Source organism: Ranitomeya imitator, chromosome 5, assembly GCF_032444005.1.
Source record: "Ranitomeya imitator isolate aRanImi1 chromosome 5, aRanImi1.pri, whole genome shotgun sequence".
In the NCBI taxonomy this organism is placed as follows: Eukaryota; Metazoa; Chordata; class Amphibia; order Anura; family Dendrobatidae; genus Ranitomeya; species Ranitomeya imitator.
In genome coordinates, this window is record NC_091286.1 from 151,457,889 (window position 1) to 151,471,276 (window position 13,388).

The following is a 13,388-nucleotide window of genomic DNA, read 5'->3' on the forward strand; positions in this document are numbered from 1 at the left end:
TGTATCCTAAAAAGGGACCCCCGCATTATCAAAATGATGACCGATGACGATTACTGGTTGGCCTGCCTCCTGGATACATGTTACAAAGGAAAATTACAAAATATCATGCCACATGAGAACCTGGAGAAAATATTGGCAACCAAACAAGCAACTCTTGTAGACCGTTTGGTTCAGGCATTCCCAGCACACAGAGGCGGTGATGGTTATCACACGAGCTTTAGGGGGCAACATGGCAGAGATGTTAGAGGTGCACAAATCCGAAGTGGCGTTAGACAGAGGGGTTTTATGACCAGGTTGTGGAGTGATTTTGCAATGACCGCAGACACGACAGGTACTGCTGCATCAATTCAAAGTGACAGGAGACAGCATTTGTTCAGTATGGTTACCAACTATTTTTCCTCCCTTATCGATGTTCTCCCTCACAGGTCATTCCCCTTTGATTACTCGGCTTCTAAAATAGACACCTGGCCTGAATTGGCAGAATATGTATTACAGGAGCTCGCTTGCCCAGCTGCTATTGTGCTATCAGAAAGAGTCTTCAGTGCTACTGGTTCAATACTGATCAAAAAAAGGACACGTCTGGCAACCCTAAATGTTGATGATCTAACCTTCATTAAAATGAACCAATCATGGATTTCAAATTATTTTGCCCCACCTTCTCCTGCTGACACGTAGCTTGCCTTAAAAAATGTCTTGCTTTTGGCCTCCTCTTACTGACTGCTCCAATTCCTCCATTTGCAGCTGCTGAATGTCCACCATAGGCCATTTTTATACCTCCCTAAATGGGCTGACTCCCCCCACAGGGCCGTGGTCACCACTTGGCGCAAGTACCCGTGCAAGTGCCGTTTGCCTGGACAGGTGGGTGTGCCCACTCTTGGGCGACGGCACTGGCACAGGGTCCCTCATAGTACAATGAAGTGTCTCTGATGGTGGTGCACAACCAACGTCAGACACACCGTCATAATATGAGTGGCCCTGTGCCAGTACCGCCGCCCACGAGAGAGTGTTCCCCCCCAGCTCGAACAGTGCTCTACCACTTGCAAAACTTACCTCTCCCTGCTCCACCACTGTGTAGTCTGTGCTGTTAAATCTTTCAATGGCACTGCCACCACAAATTTGTTGAAATGATAGATGATAGTAAAAATACACAGGGGGCCTGGCCTCCATTTAGATCAGTTAATACTTTGCGCCAACTACCACTGTCTGCTACTCAGCAGAGGAGCCCACCCCTGTACCTAGCTATGCCACCGTTTATTTATGAACATTTTTTTGGCTGACATTTAGCCCACCATATTATTTTGGCCTACTGACTGTGTCAGCCACTTATTACAGATGTCCTCCAATGAACAAAGCAATGCCGCCTGTGTACTCCTGTTACTAATTGTGAACTGCATTTAGCTTACTTTTTTATTTTAGGCCTACTAAGTCTGTCTGAGCCACTTATTACAGTTGTCCTTCACTGAACAAAGCAATGCCGCGTGTGTACTCCTGTTACCAATTGTGAACTGCTTTTAGCCTACTTTTTTATTTTAGGCCTACTAAGTCTGTCTGAGACACTTATTACAGATGTCCTCCACTGAACAAAGCAATACTGCCTGTGTACTCCTGTTACCAATTGTGAACTGCTTTTAGCCTACTTTTTTATTTTAGGCCTACTAAGTCTGTCTGAGCCACTTATTACAGTTGTCCTCCACTGAACAAAGCAATGCCGCCTGTGTACTCCTGTTACCAATTTTGAACTGCATTTAGCCTACTTACTTACTTGGGCCTAGTAACTGTGTGAGCTTCTCATAACAGTTGTCCTCCTCCGCTGAAAAAAGCTATGCCGCCTGTGTACTCCTATTACCAATTTTGAACTGCATTTAGCCTACTTACTTACTTGGGCCTAGTAACTGTTTGAGCCTCTCATAACAGTTGTCCTCCTCTGCTGAAAAGACCTATGCCGCCTGTGTACTCCTGTTACCAATTGTGAACTGCTTTTAGCCTACTTTTTTATTTTAGGCCTACTAAGTCTGTCTGAGACACTTATTACAGTTGTCCTCCAATGAACAAAGCAATACTGCCTGTGTACTCCTGTTACCAATTGTGAACTGCTTTTAGCCTACTTTTTTATTTTAGGCCTACTAAGTCTGTCTGAGCCACTTATTACAGTTGTCCTCCACTGAACAAAGCAATGCCGCCTGTGTACTCCTGTTACCAATTTTGAACTGCATTTAGCTTACTTACTTACTTGGGCCTAGTAACTGTGTGAGCTTCTCATAACAGTTGTCCTCCTCCGCTGAAAAAAGCTATGCCGCCTGTGTACTCCTATTACCAATTTTGAACTGCATTTAGCCTACTTACTTACTTGGGCCTAGTAACTGTTTGAGCCTCTCATAACAGTTGTCCTCCTCTGCTGAAAAGACCTATGCCGCCTGTGTACTCCTCTTACAAATTCTGAACTGCATTTAGCCTACTTTTTTATTTTAGGCCTACTAAGTCTGTCTGAGCCACTTATTACAGTTGTCCCCCACTGAACAAAGCAATGCCGCCTGTGTACTCCTGTTACCAATTTTGAACTGCATTTAGCCTACTTACTTACTTGGGCCTAGTAACTGTGTGAGCCTCTCATAACAGTTGTCCTCCTCCGCTGAAAAAAGCTATGCCGCCTGTGTACTCCTGTTACCAATTTTGAACTGCATTTAGCCTACTTACTTACTTGGGCCTAGTAACTGTGTGAGCCTCTCATAACAGTTGTCCTCCTCTGCTGAACAAAGCAATGCCGCCTGTGTTCCCCTGTTACCAATTTTGAACTGCAGGTAGCCTACTTTTTTATTTTAGGCCTACGAAGTCTGTGTGAGCCTCTCATAACAGTTGTCCTCCTCCGCTGAAAAAAGCTATGCCGCCTGTGTACTCCTCTTACCAATCCAATTTTGAACTGCATTTAGCCTACTTACTTGGGCCTAGTAACTGTGTGAGCCTCTCATAACAGTTGTCCTCCTCCGCTGAACAAAGCTATGCCGCCTGTGTACTCCTGTTAGCAATTTTGAACTGCATTTAGCCTACTTTCTTATTTGGGCCTATATCTGTGTTTCCTCCTCATCCTGCCCATTGGCCAGCCACTGCTAGATGAGTCTGCTGGTACATTGACCCAGACCACTACATTCCCCTTGCACTCTACACAGCCAGAATCTGACCCTGCTGAAAGTCAGGTTCCCTTTCCCGCATACTATACCACCTTACACGGGGACAAAGAGGAAGGTGCAGATGAAAGTGCAGGTTCCTTCATCAGGTGGGGGGCATACTCGTTGGCACTGGCACAGGGCCCCTCATAGTATGCAAAAGTGTCTCTGGCAGTGGGAGGCGCCACCCGCTGTCAAACACACTGCCGTACTATGAGGGGCCCAGTGCCAGTGCCAACTAGTAGGCCCCCCTGCTTGCTCAGCACTTGCAAAGTTGAAATACTTACCTCTCCCTGCTCCACTGCCGTGATGTATTCCACGTTTCCTGGGCCCACGAAAATCTTGAGCCAGCCCTACCCCCCCACAACTTTAGCCTAATGAGCCCCTGTTTTCAATGCCTAACTATTATTATAAAGTAAATGAAGATTGACAAGCTTAAGAAATACGAATTGATGTTTTTGGCATTAAAATGGGCACTGTAGGTGTTTTCCTGTCCTCCACTCACTGCCGACTTTGATTCCCCCTTGACTTGCATTGGGTTTCGTGTTTCGGCCGACCCCCGACTTTTCGCAATAATCGGCCGATTTCACCCGACCCGACTTTTGAGAAAGTTGGGTTTCACGAAACCCGACTCGATCCTAAAAAAGTAAAAGTCGCTCAACTCTAGTTACAACTAGTGTTGAGCGATACCGTCCGATACTTGAAAGTATCGGTATCGGATAGTATCGGCCGATACCCGAAAAGTATCGGATATCGCCGATACTGATATCCGATACCAATACAAGTCAATGGGACACCAAGTATCGGAAGGTATTCTGATGGTTCCCAGGGTCTGAAGGAGAGGAGGAAACTCTCCTTCAGGCCCTGGGATCCATATTAATGTGTAAAATAAAGAATTAAAATAAAAAATATTGATATATTCACCTCTCCGGCGGCCCCTGGACATCACCGCGGGTAACCGGCAGGCTTCTTTGTTTAAAATGAGCGCGTTTAGGACCTGACGACCAATCAGAAGCCGCAACGTCATTCCTCAGGTCCTAAATTCCTAGAATGAGGAGTTTAGTGCCTGAGAATGACGTGGCGGCTTCTGATTGGTCGCGTCGCGGTCACATGGGCGGCACGCGACCAATCAGAAGCCGCGACGTCATTTCTCAGGTCCTAAACGCGCTCATTCTAGGAATTTAGGACCTGAGGAATGACGTCGCGGCTTCTGATTGGTCGCGTCGCGGTCACATGGGCGGCACGCGACCAATCAGAAGCCGCGATGTCATTCCTCAGGTCCTAAACGCGCTCATTTTAAACAAAGAAGCCTGCCGGTTACCCGCGGTGATGTCCAGGGGCCGCCGGAGAGGTGAATATATCAATATTTTTTATTTTAATTCTTTATTTAACACCTCACTATGGATCCGATACCGATACCCGATACCACAAAAGTATCGGATCTCGGTATCGGAATTCCGATACCGCAAGTATCGGCCGATACCCGATACTTGCGGTATCGGAATGCTCAACACTAGTTACAACTGGTACAGGAGGAGAGAGGACCCTGCCCGCGATGGCTCACAATCTACAAGGGATGGGTGAGGATACAGTAGGTGAGGGTAGAGCTGGTCATGCAGCGGTTTGGTCGATCGGTGGTTACTGCAGGTTGTAGGCTTGTCGGAAGAGGTGGGTCTTCAGGTTCTTTTTTTAGGTTTTGATGTAGGCGAGAGTCTGATGTGTTGTGGTAGAGAGTTCCAGAGTAGGGGTGATGCGTGAGAGAAATCTTGTATGCGATTGTGGGAAGAGGAGATAAGAGGGGAGTAGAGAAGGAGATCTTGTGAGGATCGGAGGTTGCGTGCAGGAAAGTACCGAGATACGACGTCACAAATGTATGGAGGAGACAGGTTGTGGATGGCTTTGTATGTCATAGCTAGGCTTTTGTACAGTGATGAATACTGTATATGCTGTGAGTGGCCAGCAAAATAAAACTAATGGCCACAAGATCACTCAAACATCTTCCAGACAATGTTAATCGTTCATTTAGACCTGTTAAATTGAGTCTCATTAGTAAAAAAAAAAAAGTTATATAAAGAAGGTTGCCCTACCCACTTTGTTCCTTCTGGTCCATAAATCATCCTCTGTCCATTAATGCTTCCAGTGTTTAAGGAGGGTGTGTTCCCATTGGCATTAAATCTTGATGACAGATTGGGAGTTCCATTATTACCTAGAATGTAGACACAATAAACAGAATACACTAAAAATAAGATTAACAGATGCAAATAAAATTCTACCTATAAAAATTGATAACTATCCTACGAAAAAGCATTATTTCTAAACAATTTCTTCCTCCAATAGTGTATTACTGCTAAAATATCTATTGGCTTAATTACTGTACATGCACAAAAAATCATTGCAATTTCTCACTTTGTTCCTTTTTCTGCTTTGATTATATCCTGCTTTGCTATTTGAGATATAAATTCTCCTACAGGTATCACAGGAAAGCAGCTATTTGCCCTTCTCTTTCACAAAACTCTGTGGGGCTACAAGACTACTGGCTGCGGATGGACACTTACCCCTGCAAATCATTCCAATAGATGACAGAGAATGCTGAAGGTAACTTGTCAGCAGGTGTTTTGTGCTCCAAATTAATATAATCTATATTAACCCCTTCACGCCGCAGCCCCTTTTCGTTTTTGCGTTTCTGTTTTTCACTCCCCTTTTCCCAGAGCCATAACTTTATTTTTCCATCAATATGGCCAAGTGAGGGCTTGTTTTTTTTTCAGGACAAGTTGTACTTTTGAACGACATCATTGGTTTTACCATATTGTGTACTCGAAACGGGAACAAAATTCCAAGTGCGATGAAATTGCAAAAAAGTGCAATTCCACAACTGCTTTTTGGATTTATTTTTACCATGTTCTGTTGTACTAACCTGCCATTATGATTCCACAGGTCATTACGAGTTCGTAGAGACCAAACATGTCTAGGTTGTTTTTTATTTGCGTTTACTGATCAGATTAATTCTTTTCATATCGTGATAGATCGTGCGATTCTGAACGCAGCGATACCAAATATGTGTATTTGTGATTTTTTTTTATTGTGTTATTTTGGATGTGGCTAATGGGGGGTGATTTGAACTTTTATTTATTTATTTTTTAATATTTTTAAAACCATTTTTTTTCTACTTTAGGCATGTTTCAATAGTCTTCATGGGAGACTAGAAGCTGTGATAATCCGATCGCTTCTGCTACACACAGGCAATGATCAGATTGCCTGTATGTAGCAGAAATGCTCACTTGCGCACTGACCGCTGGGCAGCGCTCACAGCAGTCCAGCAATGACAACCACAAGGGTCTGCTGCAGACCCAAGGTAGTCATGCCAACCCATCGACGACCAGCAGTCATGTGACATGGGCGGGATTTGTGATGCACTTTTGGCGTGATCACGTTGTTCAAAACAGCTGACGTGCTGGGAAAGATGTAGACTCCGCGCCGAAGCCCACATCAAAGGGAGGGGGACACGACATGCGCAGTGCATGTATGGTGCATGCCGTGAATGGGTTAAGTCACTGCAATGCAGAATAAGTTCAGAACTTTGTTTTAGCCATTCGCATTTTCATTTGAGAGAAATCTCTTGTCCTATTTTTATGCTCCTGCATTACAGCACTCGTCCTCTTTCCCCGCCCACTGCCGATCTGACAAGTCAATCTTCATTGACCTGCTCCTCATTCTAAAATCTCACATTAGCGCCATCATTCCTATGCTTGTGCAGATCAATAGTTCAGCTTTTGCAAAGTCTTCAGTGCCTTACTGAAGCACTAGGAGTCTCAGGACGCTGGTAATAGACATGGCAAGAGGACGGAAAGATGCAATGGCAAGACCAAGCCCCCTGCACTTCCAGATCATTAGCATAAAAATTGCACAAGGCATTTCTCTAAAAAGGAAATATGTATGACTAAAGCAAAGGTATGGATCAATTTAACATTACAGTTACTTAACATAGTTGATATTAGTTTGGGGTATAAAAACCTGCTGATAGGTTTCCTTTAGGCAATGTTCGCATACTGCGTTTTTGCTGTGTTGTTTTCCTGCAGGCAAAATCTACTCTCTTTGCAGTAAAGAAGCTGCTTAAAAAAATAAGGTTTGTTGCGTTTTTCGCTCTGTTTTTGTTGAGTTTATTTGCTGCGTTTTTCAGGTAAATTTATCTCTTGTACATGCTGATACAGTTTACAGTCTCTTGTTCCTGAGTTTTCTGCATCAAAAATGCAGCAAAACCTGATACCTGTGTGGCGCCCCTGAGGGTCCAGTCGCCACAGAGTACTGCACCTCACCCAGAGGTGTGGTATTCCACTCTCAGGTAAGGAGAGGGCACTGCACAGAACCCTCCACCTGCATGCAACACTAGACAATTCAGTCAGGGCACCTGGGCATACCCTAAGGTATCCCAGTCTGGATAGAAAAGGGTGTTGGAGGAGAGGGTGGGGTAAGTAGAGAAGGGGAGGAGCTTAGTAAGCAAGAGTCAGGAAAGAAGTAGAAAGTTAGTTAGTTGGTGAGAGGAGTGGAGCTGAGCAGACGTGAGGGTCTGCAGCTCCTGTCAGATAGAGAGACTGAAACAGACAGAAAGGAGTTCCCAAAGAGAGTGAACTGAAGGAAGTGAAACGACAGATGGAAGAGACAGGAGAGGTCCTAGGGGCACGGGTAGGGAGAAGTCAATCCATGGGGTTCGTATCCAGAAGTGGAGGGACCAGGTCACAGGCACGGGGACCGGCCCCATTCTAGTGGAGAAGCTAAGGGCTCACCTAGCTAATCGGAGGCTGTGGTATATGTATGTGCCACAGCCAGATCTGCACACATTCACTGAAAAGGCAGCCATAAAGGATCCAGGGGGATTCAGTGCACACCGCCCCACAAGATCCACGGCTGCTGGCTTGGGACACTGTGTGGCAGGCGCAGGGCATGAGAGGCGAAGCCAATGGAGAGAGATGGCCAGAGAAAGGAACATAGAAAGAGGGTTCTGGAAGGTGCACTCAAATTGCTTGAGAGCTGGCTCGACCACAAATCTGTAGGACACAGTGCCCCAGCTGGGGCAATTAGAACTGCGAATAAAGCAGTGGAAACTGCACCCTGTTGTGTCCTCACACTTATTTACTGCACTATCCACCCTGCACTACAACTACCACAACTGCCAACACCACCATATTACATACATCTAAGTGTCCTGGGACTAAAGATCTGCCTGTGGAGAGCTGTACCAACTCTGCTGTGTCACCATTAGCCCCAGCGGTCTCTTCAAGCAGCATCGGCTAACATCTCACATTTGTCGAGTACCACATGTGGCGTCACGAACATTTATCCCATAAACTTTATTCCCCTTTTACATCATCACTTTTATTGGACGCCCAGAGCTACAGACCGGGTCACTGCTGCCGTGAAAACCACCCCTTTAAGAACCATCAACCCAGTTCTGAGTACCCCAAGGCCCTGGCGGACTCTCCATCTGCGCTTTTGCACTTACTCATTGCTTTCTATGGGTGAGAAAATGCTGCAAAAACGCTGAAAGAAGTGACATTCTGCAGTAAAGTTCATCGTTTTTTTCTGGCAGTGAAAAACACAGCTTTACATTTGCATTTAAAAAAACGCAGGAAAGAAACGCAATGTTTGAATATAGCCTTATACTTAGCTAACCATGCATTTCACCTATTTGCCAGTGGAAAATGGAATTTGTTAGGAGGAAAATAAACACTGTGATCTCTACAAGATATTAAAAAACCTAACAAAGAATATGTAATATCTTACTGTTGTATTAGTTTCTAAGTTTGTGATCTTTTAACATGCAGCAAGTTATACAGCATTGTTGTACTTTACATTTAGATCTACCTCATAGCAAAAGTTGTCAGGCCTCTATTGCTTACACTAAACTTTTTCCAATTTTAGACAACAGGTTTAAACAATGTTATGCAGTATGACATTTGAATATGTTTGGTTGTAGGTGATTTACAGAGAAGGAAAGCTTTTAATACCTTGTCTCTGGAAAGGCCTTGTAAATTGCCTTCGTAACGGAGATCCTAATCTTGAATTAAGCATTCTTTGACGTAGCAGTGAAGGGTGGTAGGTTGGAATAGCGGAACGTGCAGGTGTTGTAGTTGGTGGGCTGGTAGTTCTATGTACTATTGGTCTGCCATAATGCGATTGCCTAGATACTGATGGAAATAAGCGGTATGGTGACGCTCTGGTGGTGCTCTGAGGTTGACTTGTTGTTGGGGAGACGGTTGTAGTTGCTTTCTTTATTAAAGCAGACCGCTTAGAGTTTATATAGGAGGAAGACACAATGGAGGGCTTATGATGATTTTCTTTTAGGGTGGGGGGAGGGCTTAATGTCTCTTCGTCGTCATATTTTGTAAAAGATGTTTCCAGAGACTGTTTGCTATTATTACTATTAACATTTTTATTTCTGTTTTTAAGGTAACGGACATTGGAGTATGAAGACAATCTTGTCCTTGCGGGTAATGTGGGATTTTCAATATTTCCAGAAGAAGACTGTTTTGAAGGAAGATCTCTTGTGTCTAAAGTTGAAAAATCAGATGCTGCAGAATATGCAGGAACATGTTTAATTGGTAAATCTATTCTGGAAGTAGAAACATTGCTCAATTTCTTTTCATTCTCCTGCATCATACTGCCGGGTGTCCTATAAATTGGTTTTGAATTTGAAATATGCATTGATCTAGAAAGAGAGAGAGACTCTGTGTCTGATGAAGAAACTTTGTCCTGGTCAGTGTCCTTCTCTATGTTAAAAGAGTCACGAGAGAATGATGTGGAAGAATCGCTCCCTGTTTTTTCAAACCCTTTCTTGGGGTCAAAATTTCTTTTACTTTGTAAAAATGCAGAACCCAAGCTTGATTCAGATGTTGGTTTAGAATAAAGATCTAAACTTGAACTTTTCTTTTTGGGAGTGTTTTTTTTTTCTTTAGGATGGTCTTGATGCTCCTTATAAGAATTACTTGGTTTTTCCCTAAGTGAATCTGAGCCAACAGATGGGATTTGACTTTTTTTAGGTGTTACTACTCGTGGCAGAGGCTCAGATTTTATACCAACATTATTCTTTTTGACTGGCATACTATGTCTTCCTGCATTTTGTGTGGAGGCTCCAGATACTTTCACTTCATCTGCCCTCGATGTTTGAATAGCAGGAGTAATTGATGAATGCCTTTCTTCTGACTTTTTTATGTCGATCTCTTGGGAAGACTTAGAAGATTTGGAAGGCAGTTTAGATGAATCTAAGTAAGGATCGTCTTTCTTAGCAGGTAGATCTATATGTTTTCCTTGATTGTTTTTTCTTACAGCCTTTGGAGCTGATGTGCTTGTAATTACTGTAACTGATGTAGTAGATTGAGTAGTAGTCATTGGTTGAAACCTTGATCCCCCATTAGATATTATTTTACTCCCCACATTGGCCTTCACCTGAGAACTTCTCCTTCTGTAGTATTCTAGTAGAGACATGGCTGATTTTCCAGGTAACGATGGGATGTGTTGCTGTTTACTAGAAGACTCTACTTTTTTATTAGTGACTGCTACGTTCTGGTTATTAATTATACTAGGCAATTGTGCTTCAGTAGAACTTGTAGAGGCAGTTGTAGTTGCAAGTGTTGTAGTTGTTGCAGGCGTAGTAGTGGTGCTTGTGGTAGAAGTGGGAGAAATGGTGGTTGAAGGTGGTTTTCTAGTTTTTTTATCAGAAATTTTTGAGGAGCGATGACCATTAACAGTTTTAGTATTAAAATCAAGCAATTCTATATCTGAGTTTCTGTTGCCTTTATTATCATAACGGTTTGAATTTAGAGAATCGCGTGTAGAAAATTGAATGCCTTTATTCTCATGGATAGAAGAATGTGCTTGTCTGGTATCAAATTTAGGAGATGGAAATAAACTAGACTGTGGTTGCCCAACAGAAATAGATTTCTGATCACTTTCAACTCTTTCCTTTTCATCCACAATTACCTGTGTAACCAAAGGCTTCTCATTTGTAGATGATTTTGATAGGTTACTAGTTCCTGGGCTGACAGAAGACTTATTTCTTCTAGTATTAATAGGTGTTGAGCCTTTCCTTGCTGTATGAGATATTGGTAATGTTGGTTTACCTTTTTCTAAATCATGCATGCCATCAACATTTAAACTAGCTCTTCTCTGTGTGTCTACATTCAGACTCTCTTTGCCTTCATTAGGTATTTCTTCACCAGTGCCTGATGAATATTTATCTTTTCTTGTGTTATGATCATCTGACTCAATAATTTCTAAATCCTTAGTTTCATTGCCATCTACTGCAACTGTAGGTGGTGGTGCAGGTTTACGTTCAATAATTCTACGTCCAACATTTAATGAATTTGGTCTAAGTGGCCTTTTGGCAATGTGTGGATTATTTAACGTTGGTCGAAATTGTTTTCTTGGGATTGGTGTGGAAATTTTTATGATTGTTGTTGTGGTCTCTATGTCATCATCAGTTACTTCAGTTGAGTGAATATTATCCTCATGTGCCCTAGCACTCATCTTAGCGAAAGAGTGAGCAATATCTTCTTCCAAAGATTCAGAAGAAATTACATTATCAGGGATTTTGTCTTCCTTAGAAAGAGTCTCTTTATGAGGCTGATGATAAAGATTTTTCACCGAAGTTGCACCTACAAAAGAATTTATATTTTGTCAACCTTATACGTTGATCAGCACAAACATACAAAAAAGCAATTTTTACAGCACAGCTAGTAAATAAATGAAAAACTGTATGAAACAAAATATAATTAAAGAAAGCAATTATTAATAAGGAAAAAAACTAAAATATCATAGAAAAGTGTAATAGCAAATAACGTTTTGATAAAAGCAGCTTTAAAATAAAAACTGACCTTATTGTCCACAGCAATATTAAGAAATTAAAGTTGAACTCTGCTTGCTTTAGGAAACAACAACTTAATTATTTCTGTTAGACAATTTTTGACATACAAGAAATCTATGTTGCTATAATGTTATGAAATTTTGTCTGAGTAGTGGACAACACATTTAAACATCAGGTCTATGACATGTCTTGGAAAATATTATAGGGAATATATTTATTGGAGAGAAAGGACCTTGGATGATGAAATTAGATACTGTACAGCTGAGAGTTAAATGAACTTTGCATCTTCAAAGAGGACCTGACACAGGTTAAAACTGTCCACTCTTTGCTCTTATTGTATTACCGCCGCTCTCCTGAGTATTTCATTTTTTACTCCATCATATGGTTCAAGAAGTATGGGCTTTTTTATTTATTGCTTATTTTCATGGTCTTTACTAAGAGGGGTAGCTCACAGTATTCTCTGCATTAATACCTTGTGAGGCCATAAAAAATAGCCATAGATAAAAAGACCCATGACTCTGGAACTATGAGGCAAATTTATAAAAGATGCAAAACAGAACACTCAAAGGGCATAAAGAATAAAATAAAAGCATGATCTGGTGCAGTGCAGTCCTCTTTAAATCAGTTTTACATTTTTAGGCAAGTGTACCCAAATGCTGTAAAAGTGTAAAAGACCTAAAATTACAAACAAAGCAGGTACTCACCCTCTCGAAGTTCAGCGATGGCTGTCTGCCACTGCTCAGTGATTAGCTGTAGAGATGAAGTGCGTTGTCGATGTGACGTCAACACTGCCATCAAAACACTGATACAGGAGCAGGGGCAGATAGCCATTGCTGGACCCAAGGATGGTGAGTACTTCCTGTGTTTGTTTTAGGCAGTTCACAGCCATTGGGGAGCACTTTCTTGAAAGTGTAAAACCCCTTGAATGTATTCTTGTTATTTCAGAATGGATTTCAATGTAACTGTTTGGGAACATATGTGTTAATAATTGTTTAGGGACTTTTTAGGAATTGCTCAAGGTGACTGCACAATGGTTTTCAATATAGCAGATTTTGCATTTTAAACCATGTAAATTGTTTAGGGAGCAGCTATTGTAATGCAGTTTGGTATGTTGCTATGAGAGCGACATGTGGAATGGCCATATTAGTCCATGTGAAGTATAAAATACCTAGTTGTGCCTATGTCATCATGCATGAGGAAGGGAGTGTATCATAAGGTCTCGGTGTATGGAGCAATGGCACTTCGTTGATACTAAAATACAAGGAACATTGGATATGCAATGAAAATAAATGCAGGACAAAGTCCTGTAATTTGACTACTAAGAGTGTGAATCCGCAATAAAGCAGATTTTCACATACATCTGGTGGTGA

The 13,388-nt window shown here is 42.2% G+C and overlaps 1 protein-coding gene across 2 annotated transcripts in view; it reads right to left on the reverse strand.

Moving 5' to 3' along the window:
* FNDC1 (fibronectin type III domain containing 1) overlaps positions 1-13,388 on the reverse strand; it is a 392,429-nt gene that overhangs the window by 155,826 nt on the left and 223,215 nt on the right. For both annotated transcript variants that reach the window (XM_069769220.1, XM_069769221.1), the window contains 2 exons: positions 9,164-11,809; positions 5,249-5,367 (listed from right to left, as the gene is read on the reverse strand). In XM_069769220.1, the coding sequence (XP_069625321.1) occupies positions 5,249-5,367; positions 9,164-11,809 (2,765 nt within the window). The remainder of the gene's footprint in view (positions 1-5,248; positions 5,368-9,163; positions 11,810-13,388) is intronic.